At 42.7% G+C, this 22,034-nt stretch overlaps 1 protein-coding gene across 2 annotated transcripts in view; it reads right to left on the bottom strand.

Moving 5' to 3' along the window:
• The window catches only part of EGFL6 (EGF like domain multiple 6), a 57,616-nt gene that overhangs the window by 9,550 nt on the left and 26,032 nt on the right, over window positions 1–22,034 (bottom strand). For both annotated transcript variants that reach the window (XM_055438419.2, XM_055438420.2), the window contains exons 4-7: window positions 20,904–21,023; window positions 18,044–18,163; window positions 13,903–14,037; window positions 11,512–11,634 (exon numbers count right to left, since the gene is read on the bottom strand). In XM_055438419.2, coding sequence (XP_055294394.2) covers window positions 11,512–11,634; window positions 13,903–14,037; window positions 18,044–18,163; window positions 20,904–21,023 — 498 coding nt within the window. The remainder of the gene's footprint in view (window positions 1–11,511; window positions 11,635–13,902; window positions 14,038–18,043; window positions 18,164–20,903; window positions 21,024–22,034) is intronic.

Here is a 22,034-nt window from a genome sequence, read left to right as displayed (position 1 = left end):
AATGTAAAGTAATTAGCTTCCAATTAAAATAAATAAATTAAAAAATGTCATAGTGCAGTCAATGAATGCTTCCAGAATCAATACATATGAGGCTCAATCATCTGATATTTTAGAAAGAACTGCATTTGCATCTGTTTTAAGTGGTTCCAATGATTACAGCAGGATCTTAACTACCTTCATCGTTCGAAGACAAACCTTCGTTTTGCTTCATAAACTATAATGATGAAATACCTGCTCCTACCAAGCTGGGTTACAGATCACAACGTGATGAATTTTCCAGAATCCTCTAATATTTCCACTTTCACATTGGTATTTGTCAAAGCTGCTGTTGCCCAGGGAGCCCTGTAATTTGTTTAGATGTGATGTTAAAAAATTATAGCTAGCATTATGTTGAACCATATGTACATTGCCAATAATGAGCCATTTGTGACCTACAAAAATGGTGATTTTTGATTCAGTGTATACATATCTTTGAATTTCTTCACCTCAACCAACTAGTATCAAAAGCTAAATGATTTTAATTATTGATTATTTATAGAGAGGCATCTATATTTAGTTTTACATTCATTTCATATTTCTCACCACTAAATTAAATTCTTTTTTAAAATGCATCTTTGTAATAGACTGACAGACATAAAAAGCAAATTTATGATTACTAAAGGGGAAAGGGAGGGAGAGATAAAATAGGAGTTTGGGATTAACAGATACACACTACTACTATATATAAAATAATCAATAAGGACCCTATTATATAGCACAATCCCTGGCTGGGGAACTAAGATTCCATAAGCCACTTGGTGTGGCCAAAAAAATAATAATAATAATTTAAAAAGATTAAAAACTCTGACCTTTAAAATCAAATATATTGTCCTTTTATAAAATATCCACGCATGTGCTAGTCTGAAACTGAGCAAAATGGGTCTAATACCATCTGAACCAATTCACTTGATTCTACAACCTGGATATATTTCAGAGGGAAATGAAATAAGGGAGTAGGCACCAATTTCAGTGTTCAAAAAGAATATTACAGAAAGGAATTGGATTGGGATTTTATTAGAATATTTTTCTTGTGTGTGTTAGTCGCTCAGTCGTGTCCGACTCTCTGCAACCACATGGACTGTAGCCCGCCAGGCTTTTCTATCCATGGAATCCTCCAGGCTAGAATACTGGAGTGGGTTGCCATTTCCTTCTCCAGGACTAATACAAATAATGCATCATTACTCATTTACTTGACCTTCAGATAGCCTGTTTCAGTTGATTTGTCAGAAGCTGCATAAGTTCTGGTTTTAAGTAATGTGCATATACACATCTTCCTCTGGAGGCCCCACTGTGCAACTCTGTCTACGGGACCCAGATTCCTTTCCCAGGATCCAGAGTGAAAAATTAACAGGAAATACCCATTCCCTGGAGATTTCCTTTATGCAATCAGTAACATAACACTAATGACCTTTAATATTATAAATAATGAGGAGAGGGTTTCAATCCACACCAGGCAAACCTAAACATCTGCCTTTGGTGTCTGCTTTGAAGTTTTGAGTTTTTCCACTAAAAAAAAAATAAATCAAACAACGTTTGTGGTGCCAACAATTTCACTTCTTCAGTATGTAAAGAGCTGGGCAAGGACAAAACAAACTCTGCCTATGCATGACTACGAATGGACAGATTCGGCTGTGTCTAGGTGCTGCTGTTTCATATTGGACATAGCTGATGACCGTTTCTCTTGACAATTTCTTGATTAGCACATCTTCTTTTTGAGAATATACAAATGTGGCAGGAAGCTGTGGCAGGAGGGTCTGGCACATTTGGGGCTCTCAGACATAAAAACAGGGACTTCCAGGGTTTTCACACGCATAGGCCAGTCTTATGTGAGTGAAACTGACAATTTCTCTTGGGAGAGATCTGAGATTTCTCTAAATATCCACTTTGTCAAAAACTTCAACCTATCTGAGATCCTTACTTAGAGAAGATCACTATGATGTGAGAACATCTTTCCCAGGAGGAGCATGACTCTGACAATTCATTTCCCTGAACCGAGCTCACCAGATGGTCTCCTACCACCTGGCAGCAGAAACTTCCCTCTCATTCGTGCTTTAGACGTAGTCTTGGGTGGAGAGGCTTAGTCGTGGGTGAGAAATACATTGCACCATGAGATGCAGGCATTGGGAAGGGGGTAGGACAGCAGAAAAACTGAGCCAGGAGTGTCTGATGGGGAGGGCCCAGAGGAGTAGCCATGAGCCACAGACACAGCATGCTGCCTTGAGGCAATCAGACTTGGAGCTCAGGTTCCTGGGTATGACCCCCAATTCCTCACAGTTTCTAGTCCTAAGACCTCGAGCCCACTTCTCTTTGCTTCAGTCTCTGCATTTATCAAGCTGGGATAGGGACTTCCCTGGCGGTCCAGGGGTTAAGAGTCCACCTTGCAATGCAGGGGGCACGGGTTCAATCCCTGGTCAGGGAACTAAGATCCCCACATGCTATGGAGCAACTAAGCCCACATGCCACATCTAGAGAATCCGTGTACCACAATGAAGGATTCTGTATGCTACAACTAAGATCTGGCACAGCCAAATAAATAAATAAATGACAAGCTGACTTTTAAAAAAAGCTAGGATAAAAAGACGGCATTCATAAGGTCGAAATGGGTGAATACATGTCAATTACTAAGATCAGTGCTCAATATATATTGGGCCTGTGTTTACTATTATTTTTAGAATTCATCACCAGAATGTCGAAAATCTTCTACTAAGTTAAATTCTTTTCCAGATCATACCTCTCTGCTTATGTTATTATTGAAGTAAAAAGTATTGGAATGGCCTTGTTGTCCTCACACCTATATTCTTGAATATGTTCTGTAAAATGTGAACTTGTAATGGTTAAAGCATATTTTCAATGACTAAAGAAGCTGCTTTCCAAGGGGAACCATCATTGAATTTTGGTAAAGAAGCCATTGTCACTCCTCCTCCTCCTATGAGTGCATGGTTATAGAGCAGTTAATACATTCTGGGCTGGAGTTAAGCCCTTCAAGTGGATGTTTATTTATTATGTGTGGATTATTTCATGCAATAGTCAAAACAGTATTAAGGGTCAGACACTATTATGGGCTTCCCAGGTGTCACTAGTGGTAAAGAACCCACCTGCCAATGCAGGAGACATAAGAGACACAGGCTCAATCCCTGGGCTGGGAAGATCCCCTGGAGAAGAGCCTGATAACCCACTCCAGTTGCCTGGAGAATCCCATGGACAGAAGAGCCTGGCAGGCTATATAGTCCATAGTGTCGCAAAGAGTCGGCCATGACTGAAGTGACTTAGCATCCATGCATGCACTATTTTGAAGAGAGAAACTGAGATCCTAAAAGGTTAGTTTGCTCTCAGACCATAGGCAATCGGCTAGGGAGCCAGAAATCAAGCCAAGGTAATTTGATTCCAGAAGCCATGCTCTTGGTAACTAAATGACACAGTGTCCTTTCTTAAATTGACTGTTACTAACCAAGTTGGGTGGAGAAGGAAATGGCAACCCACTCCAATGTTCTTGCCTGGAGAATCCCAGGGACAGGGCAGCCTGGTGGGCTGCCGTCTATGGGGTCACACAGAGTCGGACACGACTGAAGTGACTTAGCAACTTAGCAACCAAGTTGGGTAGTACTAGAGTTTTGATTTCCTTAGAATGATGTATAGCTGCTGTCAAACTAAGACCAAATTATCTAATGGTGCATTATTAACACCCACATATTCCCTGGTGGCTCAGATGGTAAAGAATCTGCCTGCAATGCAGGAGACCCGGGTTTGATCCCCGGGTTGGGAAGATCCCCTAGAGAAGAGAATGGCTACCCACTCCAGTAATCTTGTTTGGAGAATTCCATGGACAGAGGAGCCTGGCGGGCTACAGTTCATGGGGTTGCAAAGAGTCAGATATGACTGAGAGACTAACACATACACATAAGAACAGTAAAAAAAAATACACACATCCACATTTAGGCTGCATTGTTCTTTGGATACAGATGGTGCATAAGGATAATTGACTAATTCCTCTTCTGTACTGCCATGTAAGGTCTGGACTTTCTCAAAAATAATAAACTCATAATAAAAGCTGCTTTATTATTATATGCAAGCAGTTAACACAGATACAAATGTATTTTACAACACAGCATTTTATAATGCTGAACACTAATTAGATGTGATTCTCTCATTTTTCTATGACTTTTCTTTGCATGTAAGGGTGGATTTTGGCCATCCTTTAAGCAATGTGTGTTAAGACGTTAAGATCAATTTTCAAAAGAGACATGGCTGTTTATTTTACCAAAGCAGAATGGAAAGGACTGGGCAAATAACATAATGATTGACCTGAAGATAGTTTTCTATTGCAAATAAACATTTTGGCAAAAGACTAGAGAAATGATTCTGCCGCAGAATGGATAGTAACAAAATGAATGATTTTTCAGATATCAAACAGAACATTGTGATAAGTTTGAGGTTTTGAAGAATCAAGAAAAATTTGTTTTAAACTGCTCCTCTAAATAAGCTTAGAGTTGGATGACCAAAGGGAAAAAAAAAGTTTTTTTAGCATAAGAAATATTTAGGTTGACCAAAATAAGAAACAGCTCATGCAACTCTATGTCAAAAAAAAAAAACAAGCCAATCAGAAAATTGGATATTTCTTCAAAGAAGACATACAGATGGCCAAAAACCACATGAGAAGATGCTCAGCATCACTAATTATCAGAGAAATGCAATCAAAACTACAACGAGGTATCACCTCATACCAGTCAGAATGGCCATCATCAAAAAGTTCACAAACAGTAAATGCTGGAGAGGATGTGGAGGGAAGGGAAGCCTCCTATACTGTTGGTGGGAATGTAAATTGATACAGCCACTGTGGAGAACAGCATGGAGAGTACTTTAAAAACTAAAAACAGAACTACCATATGATCCAGCAATCCCACTCCTGAGCATATATCTAGAGAAAACTGTAATTCAAAAATATATATGCAATGCTAAGCTCATAGTACTATTTACAACAGCCAAGAGATGAAAACAACCTAAATGCCCATCAACAGAGGAATGGATAAAGAAGATGTGGCACATATATACAATGGGATATTATTCAGCCTTAAAAAAGAATAAAACAATGCCATTTGCAGCAACATGAATGGACCAAGAGATGATCATACTAAGTGAAGTCAGTCAGGTAGGGGAAGACAAATTTCATATATTGTACATTGAATCTAATTTTAAAAAGTGATACAAATGACCTTATTTACAAAACAGAAACAGATTTCAAATATTTCAAAAACAAATCTATGGTTAGGCTGGGATTAACATATACTCACTACTACATATAAAATACATAAAGAACAAAGCCCTACTGTATAGCACAAGGAACTCTACTCAATATTCTGTAATAACCTATATGGGCAAAGAATCTGAAAAAGAATGTGTGTGTATATATATACATATACATATATGAGTCACTTTGCTGTACACCTGCAACTAACACAACATTGTACATAAACTATACTTCAATAAAATTTAAAAACTGTTTGGGTTGATGTGGGATTTAAAATCTCTGAACACTGGGCTGCAATAACAAAAACATGGGTTGCAAACAGCTACCCATTTGCACACTTACAAACAGTGCCTTCATTTGGATGTTGATGACACACTGTGGTTTCAAGAGGGAGCAAGTGATTAAGAAGGAAGAGCACTCCAGGCCTGTTTTGGCCAGTTCTTCCTAATCTCTGTGATTCTTTGGTCTGGGGGGCAGGGATGAGTACGTGGAGGTGAGTTGAGCTGCTCACTTACTGACACAAGTGTTTTTCCAGTGCATCCTTTTTTTTTTTTCTATGCACAGCATTTTTCTGCATTTACTTTTACAGGATTTCAGAGTCAGGAGGAGCTAGACCTTAATGAATATGATTGAAACTGTGCTAACAACAGTCTGAGCCAGAGCTAACTTTATTGAGCATCTACTATGTGCCCGGCTGAACTAAGCTCTCTGTCTATACTACCTCATTCAAGTCTCAATGAACCTATGAGAGAGGTACTGGGAGGAATGTGGGGGCCCCCAAACATAAGCCAAGATAAGGATTTGGGTGCAGGTGGTTTACGTAACAGGTGATTCCAGGAGGTGGAAGAGGGGTAAGAGGGATAGTGAGACAGGAAGGGAGGAGAGTCAAAAATGGTGCCTCAATGGACAGGTAATCACTGTGGGTGACGAGGGACATCTGGGAACCAGCATAGAACCCACCTCAGAGTTGTCCTGCTGCACAGGGGAGGCTGGGGGATTGAGGTGTAGACCCTTGGCCCTCACGGCTTGAGGACTGTCCCTGGGGGTTAGAACTTGGGGCTTTAGCTCTGGGAGGAAGCTGCAAGGCTACAATGCAGAGAGTCCATTGCACTGGGGCTTGGGACATGCACAGAACTGTCCCCCACCTCATTAAAGTCAGGTGTCACCGAGGGATGGTGGCCTGGCCCCTTCTGAGGACTCGCTAAAGGGACACCATGGGGCCCATTTCAGATAGAAAGACACTGAGTTTAGAGAGGCGAAGCACCTGGCAAAAGGCCACAGGCAGTACGGGGTACAGCTCGGATTCAAATTCAGGCCTTCCTACCCTTACGCTGGGCTGTCGACCAGACGACCTGAGACCAGCAAGGCCAGAATGGACAGGTGCAAAGTTGGTGGCGTGAAGGAGCCCTTGACCACTGATCCTGTGTGGAAGGTTTACTGATTCCATCTCTTCTCTGCAGGTTTTTCAAAATTATGGCATCTTTCCCACCATCCCACCTACCCATGCACATCCCTGCACGGGAAGCCAGTCTCTCAGTCTTTCTTTGAATAAAGTTTCAGAAGGACACCATGGGCATGTCTACACAGAGGGACGGAAACCACAGCAACAAGCTACTGGAGACCAAGGAGTTGCTGAATCCCATCTCTAGCCCAAGGCGGGGGCCCTCCTGGAGGCCATGGTCCCCACTCCACTGGTTCTCTTCACTCTGAGATCCCTGATGGAGAAATTTGTCAGAGAGAATGAAGCCCCACCCTTGGCCTACTTTGGTTATGGGAAGGCACTTCTACTTTTGTTGTTGTTCAATCGCTCAGTCATGTCCGACTCTTTGAGACCCCATGGATTGCAGCACTGGAATTCCATCACCTCCACTAGCTTTGTTCCTAGTGATGCTTTCTAAGGCCCACTTGATTTCACATTCCAAGATGTCTGGCTCTAGGTCAGTGATCACGTTATCGTGACTATCTTGGTCGTGAAGATCTTTTTTGTACAGTTCTTCTGTGTATTCTTGGCACCTCTTCTTAATATCTTCTGCTTCTGTTAGGTCCATACCATTTCTGTCCTTTATCGAGCCCATCTTTGCATGAAATGTTCCCTTGGAATCTCTAATTTTCTTGAAGAGATCTCTCGTTTTTCCTATTCTGTTGTTTTCCTCTATTTCTTTGCATTGATCGCTGAGGAAGGCTTTCTTATCTCTCCTTGCTATTCTTTGGAACTCTGCATTCAGATGCTTATCTCTTTCCTTTTCTCCTTTGCTTTTCGCTTCTCTTCTTTTCACAGCTATTTGTAAGGCCTCCTCAGACAGCTATTTTGCTTTTTTGCATTTCTTTTCCATGGGGATGGTCTTCGTCCCTGTCTCCTGTACAATGTCACGAATCTCCGTCCAGAGTTCATCAGGCACTCTATCTATCAGATCTAGTCCCTTAAATCTATTTCTCACTTCTACTGTATAATCGTAAGGGATTTGATTTAGGTCATATCTGAATCGTCTAGTGGTTTTCCCTACTTTCTTCAATTTAAGTCTGAATTTGGCAATAAGGAGTTCATGATCTGAGCCACAGTCAGTTCCTGGTCTTGTTTTTGCTAACTGTATACAGCTTCTCCATCTTTGGCTGCAAAGAATATAATCAATCTAATTTCGGTGTTGACCATCTGGTGATGTCCATGTGTAGAGTCTTCTCTTGTGTTGTTGGAAGAGGGTGTTTGCTATGACCAGTGCGTTCTCTTGGCAAAACTCTATTAGCCTTTGCCCTGCTTCATTCCGTGCTCCAAGGCCAAATTTTCCTGTTACTCCAGGTGTTTCTTGACTTCCTACTTTTGCATTCCAGTCCCCTATGATGAAAAGGACATTTTTTTTGGGTGTTAGTTCTAAAAGGTCTTGTAGGTCTTCATAGAACCGTTCAACTTCGGCTTCTTCAGTGTTACTTGTTGGGGCATAGGCCTGGATTACTGTAATATTGAATGGTTTGCCTTGGAAACGAACAGAAATCATTCTGTCGTTTTTAAGATTGCATCCAAGTACTGCATTTCGGACTCTTTTGTTGACCATGATGGCTACTCCATTTCTTCTAAGGGATTCCTGCCCACAGTAGTAGATATAATGGTCATCTGAGTTAAATTCACCCATTCCAGTCCATTTTAGTTCACTGATTCCTAGAATGTCTATGTTCACTCTTGCCATCTCCAGTTGAGCTATTTCAAACCTTGAAAGATGATTCCGTGAAAGTGCTGCACTCAATATGCCAGCAAATTTGGAAAACTCAGCAGTGGCCACAGGACTGGAAAAGGTCAGTCTTCATCCCAATCCCAAAGAAAGGCAATGCCAAAGAATGCTCAAACTACCGCACAATTGGACTCATCTCACACACTAGTAAAGTCATGCTCAAAATTCTCCAAGCCAGGCTTCAGCAATATGTGAACTGTGAACTCCCAGATGTTCAAGCAGGTTTTAGAAAAGGCAGAGGCACCAGAGATCAAATTGCCAACATCCGCTGGATCATGGAGAAAGCAAGAGAGTTCCAGAAAAACATCTATTTCTGCTTCATTGATATGCCAAAGCCTTTGACTCTGTGGATCACAATAAACTGTGGAAACTTCTGAAAGAGATGGGAATCCCAGACCACCTGACCTGCCTCTTGAGAAACCTTTATGCAGGTCAGGAAGCAACAGTCAGAACTGGACATGGAACAACAGACTGGTTCCAAATAGGAAAAGGAGTATGTCAAGGCTGTATATTGTCACCTTGCTTATTTAACTTATATGCAGAGTACATCATGAGGAACGCTGGGCTGGAAGAAGCACAAGCTGGAATCAAGATTGCTGGGAGAAATATCAATAACCTTAGATATGCAGACGACACTACCCTTATGGCAGAAAGTGAAGAAGAACTAAAAAGTCTCTTGATGAAAGTGAAAGAGGAGAGTGAAAAGGTTGACTTGAAGCTCAACATTCAGAAAACAAAGATCATGGCATCTGGTCCCATCACTTCACGGGAAATAGATGGAAAAACAGTGGAAACAGTGTCAGACTTTATTTTTTGGGGCTCCAAAATCACTCCAGATGCTGATTGCAGCCATGAAATTAAAAGACGCTTACTCCTTGGAAGGAAAGTTATGACCAACCTTGATAATATATTAAAAAGCAGAGATATTACTTTGCCAACAGAGGTCCGTCTAGTCAAGGCTATGGTTTTTCCCGTGGTCATGTATGGATGTGAGAGTTGGACTGTGAAGAAAGCTGGTCACCGAAGAATTGGTGCTTTTGAACTGTGATGTTGGAGAAGACTCTTGAGAGTCCCTTGGACTGCAAGGAGATCCAACCAGTCCATTCTAAAGGAGATCAGTCCTGGGTGTTCATTGGAAGGACTGATGCTAAAGCTGAAACTCCAATACTTTGGCCACCTCATGCGACGAGTTGACTCACTGGAAAAGACTCTGATGCTGGGAAAGGTTGGGGGCGGGAGGAGAAGGGGACGACGGAGAATGAGATGGCTGGATGGCATCACCAACTCTGTGGACATGAGTTTGAGTGAACTCCGGGAGTTGGTGATGGACAGGGAGGCCTGGCGTGCTGTGATTCATGGGGTCACGGAGAGTCGGACACGACTGAGAGACTGAACTGAACTGAACTGGATTGCAGCACACCAGGCCTCACTGTCCATTACCAACTCCTGCAATTTGCTCAAACTCATGTCCATTGAGTCGGTGATGCCATCTATCCACCTCATCCTCTGTCGTCCCCTTTTCCTCTTGCCTTCAATCTTTCCCAGCATCAGGGTCTTTTCCAGTGAGTTGGCTTTTTTACTTTACGTTCCTTAAAATATTGACAGGCACTGTGTCTGCTTTTCCACACTTTTTTTTTTTTCTTCCAGGTTAAATGCTGCCCAGTTCTTTTGGCAGTTCTTCACAGAATGTGATTTCCAGACTCATCTTCTTTGCTTATACTCCTGTACATCATCTCATCCAGTGCCGCTGGGGTATGATGAATCTTTTATGAGTGTGGTGCTCAGAGTCCATCATAATGTGTGGACTGTTTATTTTTGCCATCACTGAGTTTGGCTCTGTTGTCATTAGGAGTGTCAGTCAGGTGGGGGTACAGGATGGGATACAGGTCATGGGACGACTTACAGCCATATTTATTGGAATATGTGGCCATGCTCCTAAGGCATCTATGAGAGAGTAGACTCAGGGTGGTCAACAAGTCTTGGCACACAATGAGACAATGCTAAAAGGGACATGATCAAAGGACAAGCCCAGGTGACTAAACAGAGTGGGACACGGTTGGTCAGGCACGTGACTATCCTGTAATCTTTGCTGGCTAGTCTTGGAAGATATTCCGGGCACTCACCATGATTTCTAGTTTTCTTCTCTTTCAGGATGCATGACAGGATTAGATATATTTTCTCCCCTGCTTCCAAGCTTAATCATGATTGTCCACAGTTCTTTAACTGCTGTGATGAACACTCAGCCTCGGATTGACACCATGGTACCATAAGACAGTGGGACCTCTGTCAGCCTGTATTCCTAAGTGACAATGTGGACAAGAAACGCCCTGACAACTCTCTCTGGGTATAGCACAAGTGGCAAAAGAAACTGTGATTATTGTTGCAGTTTTTGATAGCAGTGATGTTTTCTTGTTATACATTGAGTGTATCAGAGTTTACCAGCTGAGCATTAAAGAATTCATCAGCAAAAACCATGGGACCTGACTCTACATCAAAAAAAAAAAAAAAGTGAATAGAGGCTTGAGGAGGATGACAAAGGGAGGTTAGCTTTATCGTACTTTTTTTTCCAGTTGTACGTTCTGAAAAAAGTCCTGACTCACATGGTTAAAAACCTTCTCTGGTTCTAAGCCACTGACTCTTCAGGACTGTTTGTTATTGTCCCATAACCGAGCCTCTCCTGACTGATACATTTGCTCAGTGTCATCGTCCTCAAATTTTATTTTCAGTATTTGAAAACATGTCGTGAGCAGAAGACCCTTCAGAATCCTTGCGGTGCTTTAAGTGCAGTGCCTACAACTTCTGTGAGAACTGGAGGTGTGGTCTGATTAGCTGAGAAGATGAGTTGGAGGCGGAGTGAAGTTTCCAAACACTGTATGCACACATCTTGCTCCCCTTCCGCTCCCAACACACCAGAGGGGAAGGAGCAGGGGGAACGAAGGGAGGAAGGAGACAAGGAGAGAATGCTTTATAGGGAAGAGCCAAGATACGGTGACCAAGTGTACTTACGGGTGCACTGCAGTCCGCTGCCTTTATACCCCTGCTTGCACTTGCACTTGAAGGATCCTTGGGTATTAAGGCAATTGGCATGGAGGCTGCACGTGTGGGTGTTCGCAGCACATTCATTTATATCTGAAAATGTGAGCAGTCGCATGAATCATCTTGTGGTAACAGCACTTGCTGAAAGACTATCCCCTGAACTTGAGTAACTCCAGGGCCAACCACTCCACCCAGCCAGCGAACCCTGTGTGGCCAGGGAACTGAGAAGCGCTGAGGATGCCTGGCGCCTTGGCCCAAAGCCCTGGCTTTGCTTGCTGCCCAGTATGGAGGGAGGGTGTCTGTAGCTCACCTCCCCCACAGCAACCTCCTCTCCTGCTTATCAACGCTCCTGACATCTCTAAGTTGTTTGGGCTTGATTGCTTAACATTGTCATCAGCCAAACTTACCACTAAACAACAATATCAGAAAGTAAATTCTGTACATGGAAGGGCTTGGGACTCCTAGCCCATAAAGAACAAGACGGGCTGGGAAGGACTGACATCATCTGAAAAATGTGAAACTTTTGTTCACAGGCTGCCAAGAGTAGGGGTTAGGCCGGTCTGAGCTCGTCTGTTGGGTTTAGACTCGGAAAGTTTACTGAATTCCGCCCATGTGACAGCTTTCTTGGCCTTCTTTTCCCTCCCGCTTTTTTTCTATACTTCTCGAGGGCTTCCCATGGATGCTTGTGGTAAAGAACCCACCTGCCAATGCAGGAGACATGGGTTGGATTCTTGGGTTGGGAAGATCCCTGGAGAAGGAAATGGCAACCCACTCCAGTATTCTTGCCTGGAGAATATGCACACAAAACAGGCTATTGTTTGCTTATTTAATTAATTAATTTCTCTATGGCTGTGCTACATGGCATGTGGGATCCTAGCTACCTGACCAGGAATCAAATCTGTGCCACCCTGCACATGAAGTGCAGAGTCTTAACCTCCGGACTGCCAGGGAGGTCCCCTAGGCTATTGTTTTTAACTCAGCCACAAGGGGGCTCAGGTGCTGATCTTAATCACTTCTTAAATCACAAAGATTTGCTTCCTTTGACAGCTCCCCTTGTGGACTCCCACCCTGTCCTGTGGCATCTCCCTCTAGGTCTCAGGAAACAGGCTCCAACTCTGGACACAGCCTGGAGATAGACCCCAGAGATGGTGGGGTCTGGAGCATCTTGGAGGATCCCAGCTCACAAGAAGTGGGGATTTTACAAGCCAGATTAGGATGGCCTTTAGGCTTGAGGGAAGAGCTATGGAGGCTTCATATGATGTGTTCAAAACCCAGGAATGGATATTGCCCCAACACGATTACACAGGACACGTCCTGGTCAGCTCTGAGCTTAGGGTGGAAAGAAATCCTACTTGCCCTGCTGCTGTTAGCTTTCCGTGTTACGCACACATGTGTGTCATGTGTGCATTATGTAAACAGGAATCTCCAGGGCGCTGATATGTCTGTAGGACCAACCCCATCCATGCTCTATCAGGGGCAATGGGAAGCCATCCAAGGGCTCCCCAAATACCCCACTTCACTTGCTCATTGAGACTTGGGATTCCTTCCCTAAGGGACAGGATTTCTGATTTCACCCATATTGGGCCGAAAGCTGAGTGATGTCTCAGTCTTATCATAGAGTGATCTTGATGACCCCAGAAAATGAACATTTTAGGGGACGTAGAGTTGGAACCATGGAAGGGTTGAAGGATGAGCAAGGAAAGAGCACATTGCACCTCCTTCATTCATTTTTCTAAAGCCACTCCTGATGGAGACTTAGGCAAGGGCCACTGAGATCAAGATTAAGCAGGACTTGTTATTCCTCCTTTTATCAAATATAAATATGCTTCACTGTCCTCATTTTTAGGGCTTCCCAGGTGGTGCTAGTGGTAAAGAAGCTGCCTGCCAATACAGAAGAGATGCGGGTTCAATCCCTGGGTCGGGAAGATCCTCTGGAGGGTGAAATGGCAACCCACTCCAGTATTTTTGCCTGGAGAATCCCATGGACAGAGGAGCCTGGAGGGCTACGGTTCATAGGGTCACAAAGAGTTGGACACAACTGAAGTAACTTAGCCCTTTTAGCTATACATGGAGATGGAACCAAAAATATAAACAAAACAAAACCAATCAATTTTTTTCAAAAAACCCACAGAAATCATCTCAAGCTATTTATCTCCATAATAGAACAACAGAGACTGCAATTCTTTAAACTTTGATGAACCTGGCTTCATGTAATTCATGTCATCAGAGTTCCCAAATGACAAAAATTTTTAAAAAAAAACCTTTCTCTGTGCTGTTAAGCTGGTCAGTACAGTAGATGGTTCAACTAATAGACTGAACTGATGTCTAAATATCTGTAGAGAAAGCCTATAAGTTTCTTACCTAAACAGTCGTACCGGCCACTGATATATTTCAGTTCGAAACCAACATGACATTTGCAATAGTAGCTTCCAAATGTGTTCACACATCTTCGATTGTAGGGGCAGAAGGCTTTATCAGAGACACATTCATCGAAGTCTAGGATGGAGAACCAGGACATGTCAGACACACCAAGAAAGCAATCTCCCTCCAACACACTCTCGTGCCCGCACCCAGAGCACACAGCACACACACGCACATGTGGTTTCTTCACTGGAAAACTCTGATTATTCTGCTACCAACGTCCTATCCTCTGGGAAGAGTTCTGGATCCCTGAGGCACATTCACTGGATTTCTATCACTTTGTACAGCTTATTTTAGAGGTACTATCTTGCTGTAATGGCATTACTTAAATTCACATTTTCTCTCTCATTAGGCCCTACCTTTTCAGGGGCAGGGAACATATGGCTGGCACTTGTTACACAGACACTCCATTTTGCTGAAGGGATTAATATTCTTCCAGCTATGGATATTGCATGGCAAACCTAATACACAAACATTCAAAGCTTGCATTTTACAAAAGAGTTATTTCATTAGCAACTGCCTCCAAATCCTGTCATATTGCCCCAAATCATAGAAACACAGTTTTTAAAGAATGTACTGATAACATAAATTGTGAGTTAAGTGGAATGAAACCATGATGCAACTTAGGAGACAAGAGACTTCCTTCCTTTGCTACCATGGAAAGGCACATCACAGAGGGGCTGACAGCTATGCTGACCAAACCATTAAGACTCAGACTTTGCCTTAACTTTCAGATGTCAAATCAAGTAAATTTGGAACCATCATTATTTTGGAACAGTGGTTAAACAAGAAACTTGGTGCTGGCTTATTGTTCTTTTTGCATTCTTGATATAATTAATGAGTAAGTGTTAGACTGAACAAAATTATTTTTCAGGGATCACTTTCATATACATCAAGTTTCTCCTCCAATACAAATGGTACTCGACAAATCAAAGAGGTGGGTGAACACTTGGATTCATTTGGTCAAGAATTAGCCTTGACATAAATCTGATTTTACTGAAGAGCACTAAACCTTGTGAATTGAATTAAATATTTGCCTGCTTTCAAAGAGCAGAACCAAAATTTTAACTTATACAGACTTCTTATTAAAGTGGCTAACTGATTTAGGCGGAGAAGGCAATGGCACCCCACTCCAGTACTCTTGCCTGGAAAATCCCATGGACAGAGGAGCCTGGTGGGCTGCAGTCCATGGGGTCGCTGAGGGTCGGACATGACTGAGGGACTTCACTTTCACTTTTCACTTTCATGCATTGGAGAAGGAGATGGCAACCCACTCCAGTGTTCTTGCCTGGAGAATCCCAGGGACGGGGGAGCCTGGTGGGCTGCCATCTATGGGGTCGCACAGAGTTGGAAACGACTGAAGTGACTTAGCAGCAGCAGCAGCAACTGATTTAGGGTATATTTGGGAGAGCTTTCTAAACGCGGTTTACCAAGTTATGTATCAATACATTTAGGGTAAATAAACACCAACCACCTCAACTGAAAAATACTTCTATTGTAGTACAGAAGTTAGAATATTAAATCATAGTGCTATTTGCTTGCTTCCATCAAAAAAGATTAAGAACTCTTTCAACATTCTGTTTGGTTTGACATCCCATATTAATGCTATGTTCAGACTTAAATTGAAGAAAGTAGGGAAAACTACTAGACCATTCAGATATGACCTAAATCAAATCCTTTATGATTATACAGTGGAAGTGAGAAATAGATTTAAGGGACTAGATCTGATAGAGTGCCTGATGAACTCTGGACGGAGGTTCGTGACATTGTACAGGAGACAGGGACCAAGACCATCCCCATGGAAAAGAAATGCAAAAAAGCAAAATGGCTGTCTGAGGAGGTCTTACAAATAGCTGTGAAAAGAAGAGAAGCGAAAAGCAAAGGAGAAAAGGAAAGAGATAAGCATCTGAATGCAGAGTTCCAAAGAATAGCAAGGAGAGATAAGAAGGCCTTCCTCAGCGATCAATGCAAAGAAATAGAGGAAAACAACAGAATAGGAAAAACAAGAGATCTCTTCAAGAAAATTAGAGATTCCAAGGGAACATTTCATGCAAAGATGGGCTCGATAAAGGACAGAAATGGTATGGACCTAACAGAAGCAGAAGATATTAAGAAGAGGTGCCAAGAATACACAGAAGAACTGTACAAAGAAGATCTTCACGACCAAGATAGTCACAATAACGTGATCACTGACCTAGAGCCAGACATCTTGGAATGTGAAATCAAGTGGGCCTTAGAAAGCATCACTAGGAACAAAGCTAGTGGAGGTGATGGAATTCCAGTTGAGCTATTTCAAATCTTGAAAGATGATGCTGTGAAAGTGCTACACTCAATATGCCAGCAAATTTGGAAAACTCAGCAGTGGCCACAGGACTGGAAAAGGTCAGTCTTCATTCCAATCCCAAAGAAAGGTAATGCCAAAGAATGCTCAAACTACCGCACAATTGAACTCATCTCACATGCTAGTAAAGTCATGCTAAAATTCTCCAAGCCAGGCTTCAGCAATATGTGAACCGTGAACTCCCAGATGTTCAAGCAGGTTTTAGAAAAGGCAGAGGCACCAGAGATCAAATTGCCAACATCCGCTGGATCATGGAGAAAGCAAGAGAGTTCCAGAAAAACATCTATTTCTGCTTCATTGACTATGCCAAAGCCTTTGACTCTGTGGATCACAATAAACTGTGGAAACTTCTGAAAGAGATGGGAATCCCAGACCACCTGACCTGCCTCTTGAGAAACCTTTATGCAGGTCAGGAAGCAACACTTAGAACTGGACATGGAACAACAGACTGGTTCCAAATAGGAAAAGGAGTACGTCAAGGCTGTATATTGTCACCTTGCTTATTTAACTTATATGCAGAGTACATCATGAGGAACGCTGGGCTGGAAGAAGCACAAGCTGGAATCAAGATTGCTGGGAGAAATATCAATAACCTCAGACATGCAGATGACACTACCCTTATGGCAGAAAGTGAAGAGGAACTCAAAAGCCTCTTGATGAAAGTGAAAGAGGAGAGTGAAAAGGTTGGCTTGAAGCTCAACATTCAGAAAACAAAGATCATGGCATCTGGTCCCATCACTTCATGGGAAATAGATGGAAAAACAGTGGAAACAGTGTCAGACTTTATTTTCTTGGGCTCCAAAATCACTGCAGATGCTGATTGCAGCCATGAAATTAAAAGACGCTTACTCCTTGGAAGGAAAGTTATGACCAACCTTGATAATATATTAAAAAGCAGAGACATTACTTTGTCAACCAAGGTCCGTCTAGTCAAGGCTATGGTTTTTCCCGTGGTCATGTATGGATGTGAGAGTTGGACCGTGAAGAAAGCTGAGTGCCAAAGAATTGATGCTTTTGAACTGTGGTGTTGGAGAAGACTCTTGAGAGTCCCTTGTACTGCAAGGAGATCCAACCAGTCCATTCTAAGGGAGATCGATCCTGGGTGTTCATTGGAAGGACTGATGCTAAAGCTGAAACTCCAATACTTTGGCCACCTCATGCGACGAGTTGACTCACTGGAAAAGACTCTGATGCTGGGAAAGGTTGGGGGCAGGAGGAGAAGGGGACGACAGAGAATGAGATGGCTGGATGGCATCACCGACTCTGTGGACATGAGTTTGAGTGAACTCTGGGAGTTGGTGATGGACAGGGAGGCCTGGCGTGCTGTGATTCATGGGGTAGCGGAGAGTCGGACACGACTGAGTGACTGAACTGAACTGATTAATGTTATGTGTTAACTTGGTCATAATATTATCTATAGTGCAATATAGTTAAATACACTAGGAGTATATACAACTTGGTAGTTGAAGTAAAAAGTGCAGGGTAAATATACAAAAATAAAATTACTTATATCTTTTTCCATCATGGCATTAGGCAACCCAACAAATTATAGAGAAGTATTTTCTCTAGCATGGCAAAGTGCATCTGTCTAGAACATATGTGCTATAAATGTCATGGAAATGGACATAAGTCATTTCAGGAACTTTCGATGTCGAGTCAACGAGTAGGTTGTAACGGATGAAAAAGGAGGAATGGAGTAAAGGGAGAAATCAGGGGAGGAGGTGACTCTGGATACTCTACCTAGACAAGTTCTTCCATTGGGGGCCAAGCGGAGGCCTGGAGATGGACACAGACAGCGTGGCCCCTCTTCCGTGTCTTTACAGCCATACTGGCAGTTGGTCATGGCACACGTCCTAGAGTCTGCGAAAAGAGGCACAGGTTAGCCTTTTCCCCAGGAGATGATAAAAACATGCTCACTAAGAAATGATCCCCGGCTCCTGAGACATGAAATGTAACACATGGAATGGTATCAGAGGATAAACTTCATCATCTGCATCCCAGATGGAGATCCAAATGGAATCTGTGCAGGGGTGGTGTCTTGGTGGCCCCATGGTTGATTCCATTGGCCAATGCATTGCACTTGACGGTCTTTAGGCAGAGCATGCACCCCTCAGTCACCAAAGAGGGCATCTTTCTCTTCCTATACAAGTTCCAATGACTCCTTTACGTCACCTGGCTGGTCTCTACTATTGGCTGAAATGCAACCTCTGATGGAGATGATTCATTTGAATAAATAGGCTAAAAAAAATGCCAACTCTATCCATCTCTCCATTCATATCTAGCCTCTGTGAGAGTCACTCAAATCACAAAACCTTGTCTTTCAGGTGCGTGTATTAAAACATGCAGATAAGGCTGATCAGCTACCCAAAAGCCATTCCCATTACTGAGGCTGAAAAGCCAGTTACACATCTTTTTCCTAGCTTCCCATGCAGCAACAAGGGAGTGGCCATATGATTTTCTTATAGCCAAAGAGATATTAAGATAAGTCTGCTGGAGTTTCTGGAAAAGATGCTGCTGCATGACAAAACAGATGGACATAAAAGAGGCGTTTGTTTCCTGGTATCACTCCTTTTCCCTTTGTCTTGCCTACCTTTGATGTGTGTGTGATATCTGGAGCTAGGGCAGCCATATTGTGACCACAAGGTCATAAGCATAAGGATGAAATCAATACCCTGAAGATAGCAGAGGGTGAGTCCTTGCTGACCTGTTCTGGAACTGCTTGCCTCCAGCTTTTAAAAGTAAAGATAATTTAGTTCGATTTTTCTATCACTCATTGCTAAATAGACCTTGTCTTACAAAAACACATATCCCTAGTAGGGTTCCAGTATATATGGATCAAAATTGCCTATAACAGGGGAGCACAGTGAATATCCTCTCTTTATACATCCGCATCTATAAAATGCCAGTCAACCAGCTGGACGAAAGACTGCAAAGGGCTGGGTAAATAAAATCGGCATCCATGAGAGACATTCAGGGCCACCTGGCCACTGTAAGCTATAAACAGGGAGGCAGAGGCAACCCTCACATGTATAGTAACAGACAAAGAGGATACCAGGACAGACACACAGGCCACAGTAATGTAGCAAACACTGACCGATGGTTATATTTCTAGTTTATTCCTTTTGTCTTTAGTTGTCTTCTTTCAAAGTTAATCTTCAAATTTTACCTCATTTTATCCTTCCATTTGGAGAAAGATATCTTTTTTGGCACTAATTAGGCTTTTGTGGAATGTTTCAGAAATATCCATTAGCATATATCTTTTTAAAAATGTTAAGTGATGACTAGAAAACCCTGGACAGTTGTTCCCAAGGGGCTGGGGGTAAAGGGGGTAGTTCTGGCAAAGTTCTATTTGGTAGTGGTTACATGGATGCTAGCTTTATAAGAATTCATTAAGCTACATATTTGTTTCTTGGGGGTTTCTGTTTAATTTATAATAAATATTTTTTTAAATACTCAAAAAATTTTTATGAAAGATTCTCTGAATGCCTGCTTTATCTCTTAAGCATGCTTGCTAATGGAGACTCTAGTGGTGTTGGGGCATTTTGCCAAGTGGGGCGAGCAGCTCAAGGATGAGGCAGGGGTGGGGGAAGCGAGCTATGCACGAGCCCGGATTTTACAACCGAGGGAGAGCCCAGGATAGGCTGGGGAGTCAGAGGACCCTGCAACCATGGGAAGCTGGCAGAAGACACAAGCTGCAGGCTTGTTGGGGGCGGCAGGGCAGATGGATTTGCTTTTCAGCTGCAACATAAAACCTGAAAAGCCTTCCTTCTCAATAAATGAACGGATATAGACATTTAGGCTCCCACAGGACATGGGTTCTCTTTATCAGAGAAGGGCTTTTCTTTTCAGGAATGTGAACTGGAATGGACTTCCAACAAGAGTCATTAATCTTTGAGCATGGGGCAAGGGGCGTGAGAAAGATAGCTGGTGGGAAGAACTGATGTCCTGAGATGGAATTGAGATTTATCACCTTCCTGAAACAATATGCTTATATTTTCAGTAGGCTTATTTTTTTTCATGAAGAATTCTAATTCATCCTTGTATATATAGAGAGACTCAATTTATCTTTCTCCTCAGTTAGTTTTTTTATTTAAAAACGACGAGGCCAGAACAGGCAAATCCAGAGAGATAGAATGCAGGGCTGGGGTGGAGGAGAAGATGAGTGGAGAGTGACTGCTAATGGGGACAGGGTTTCCTTTTGGGGTGATGGAGATATTCTGGAGAGTGGTGATGGTTTGCACAACAGTGTGAATGTACAAAATGCCTGAAGTACACTTAAAATTGTCAAAATGGTGAATTGCACAATATATGTATTTTACTACAATTAAAAATAAGTCCTAGAGGGAACATATATATATGGCTGATTCATGTTGATGTTTGGCAGAAACCAATACAATTCTGTAAAGCAATTATCCTTCAATTAAAAAATAAATAAATTGAAAAAAATAAGTGCGCAAAGATGTTTTAGTCTAGGGTGATGTGAGAGTCTTTGAGGGTGGAGTTTCCCCTCCAATAACTCAGTTTAACTTTGCCCCAAGCATTAAATGGCAAAAGTCAAGCCTCCGGGTTGACTGAGAGCAGGTCAGCTGCTGAAACTTACTGGAACATGTGGCGTCCGGCAGGAGCATGTGGCTGCTGGGGCAAAAGCACTTGTAGCTACCATGTGTATTAACACATCTGTGTTGGCACGGCCGAGGTTTGAATCCACACTCATTCACATCTGCAGGGGGCAGTGAGAAAATGGAGAAAGGTGAACTGAAGGAGGAAACACCCAGATGTGGAACAGGGTTGGCCTCCCTGGACCCCACCTGTGGGGGTAGGTACAAAGGGGGTGACTCGCCTCTTCTCCGACCGTCATTAAAGCGTTGGTGAGGATGTGGAGCAAACTGAATCATCGTACACTGCTGAAGGGAATGCAAATATAGGTACAACCACTCTGGAAAACTGTGTGGCAACTAGATACAGACAAACTCCTGAGCCAGCCATTCCACTCCTGGGCAAATGTCCAAGAGAAACATGGGTACATGCCCACCGGACTTCCCTGGTGGCTCAGTCAGTAAAGAATCCACCTGCAATGCAGGAGACCTGGGTTCAATCTCTGGGTCAGGAAGATCCCCTGGAGAAGGAATGGCAACCCACTCCAGTATTCTTGCTTGGAGAATCCCATGGACAGAGGAGCCTGGCAGGCTATCGCAAAGAGTTGGACACAACTGAGCAACTAAACCACCAAAAAATCACATGCTAAAATGATCACAGTAGCACTAGTCTGAATTGCCTCAAACCATAAAGAATCCAAATCTCTCCTCCCCAAAGGATGGATAAATGACTTGTATACTCATGCAATAGAATACTATACAGCAGTGAGACTGAACAAACCACAAGTACAAACAACTGTGGATGAAACTCACAAACATGATATTGACTGGGAGAAGCTGGACACGAATGAGCACACTGAAAATCAGGCATGAGTGAAAGAAACAAAACAAATCCAGGCATGATGACTCTGTGGTGTGAGAGACAACGTATACAGTTCCTTGTTGGGGGTTGGGAGCAAAGTGATGGAGGGGAGCATGAGGGGTCTTCAGAGAGGCTAAGTTTCCATTTCTTGATCTGAATGCCAGCTACATGGGTGTTCTTGAACATTCATGGAGTTGTACATTGTTGATAGGTGTACAATTTTGTGTGTTTCCTACTTGAATACAAAGTTTAAACATAATCTAGATACTGCTAC

The sequence above is a fragment of the Moschus berezovskii genome, chromosome X, assembly GCF_049115385.1.
Source record: "Moschus berezovskii isolate FMDL1 chromosome X, NW_MosBer_1.0, whole genome shotgun sequence".
In the NCBI taxonomy this organism is placed as follows: Eukaryota; Metazoa; Chordata; class Mammalia; order Artiodactyla; family Moschidae; genus Moschus; species Moschus berezovskii.
This window is presented reverse-complemented; position numbering and strand designations above follow the sequence as displayed.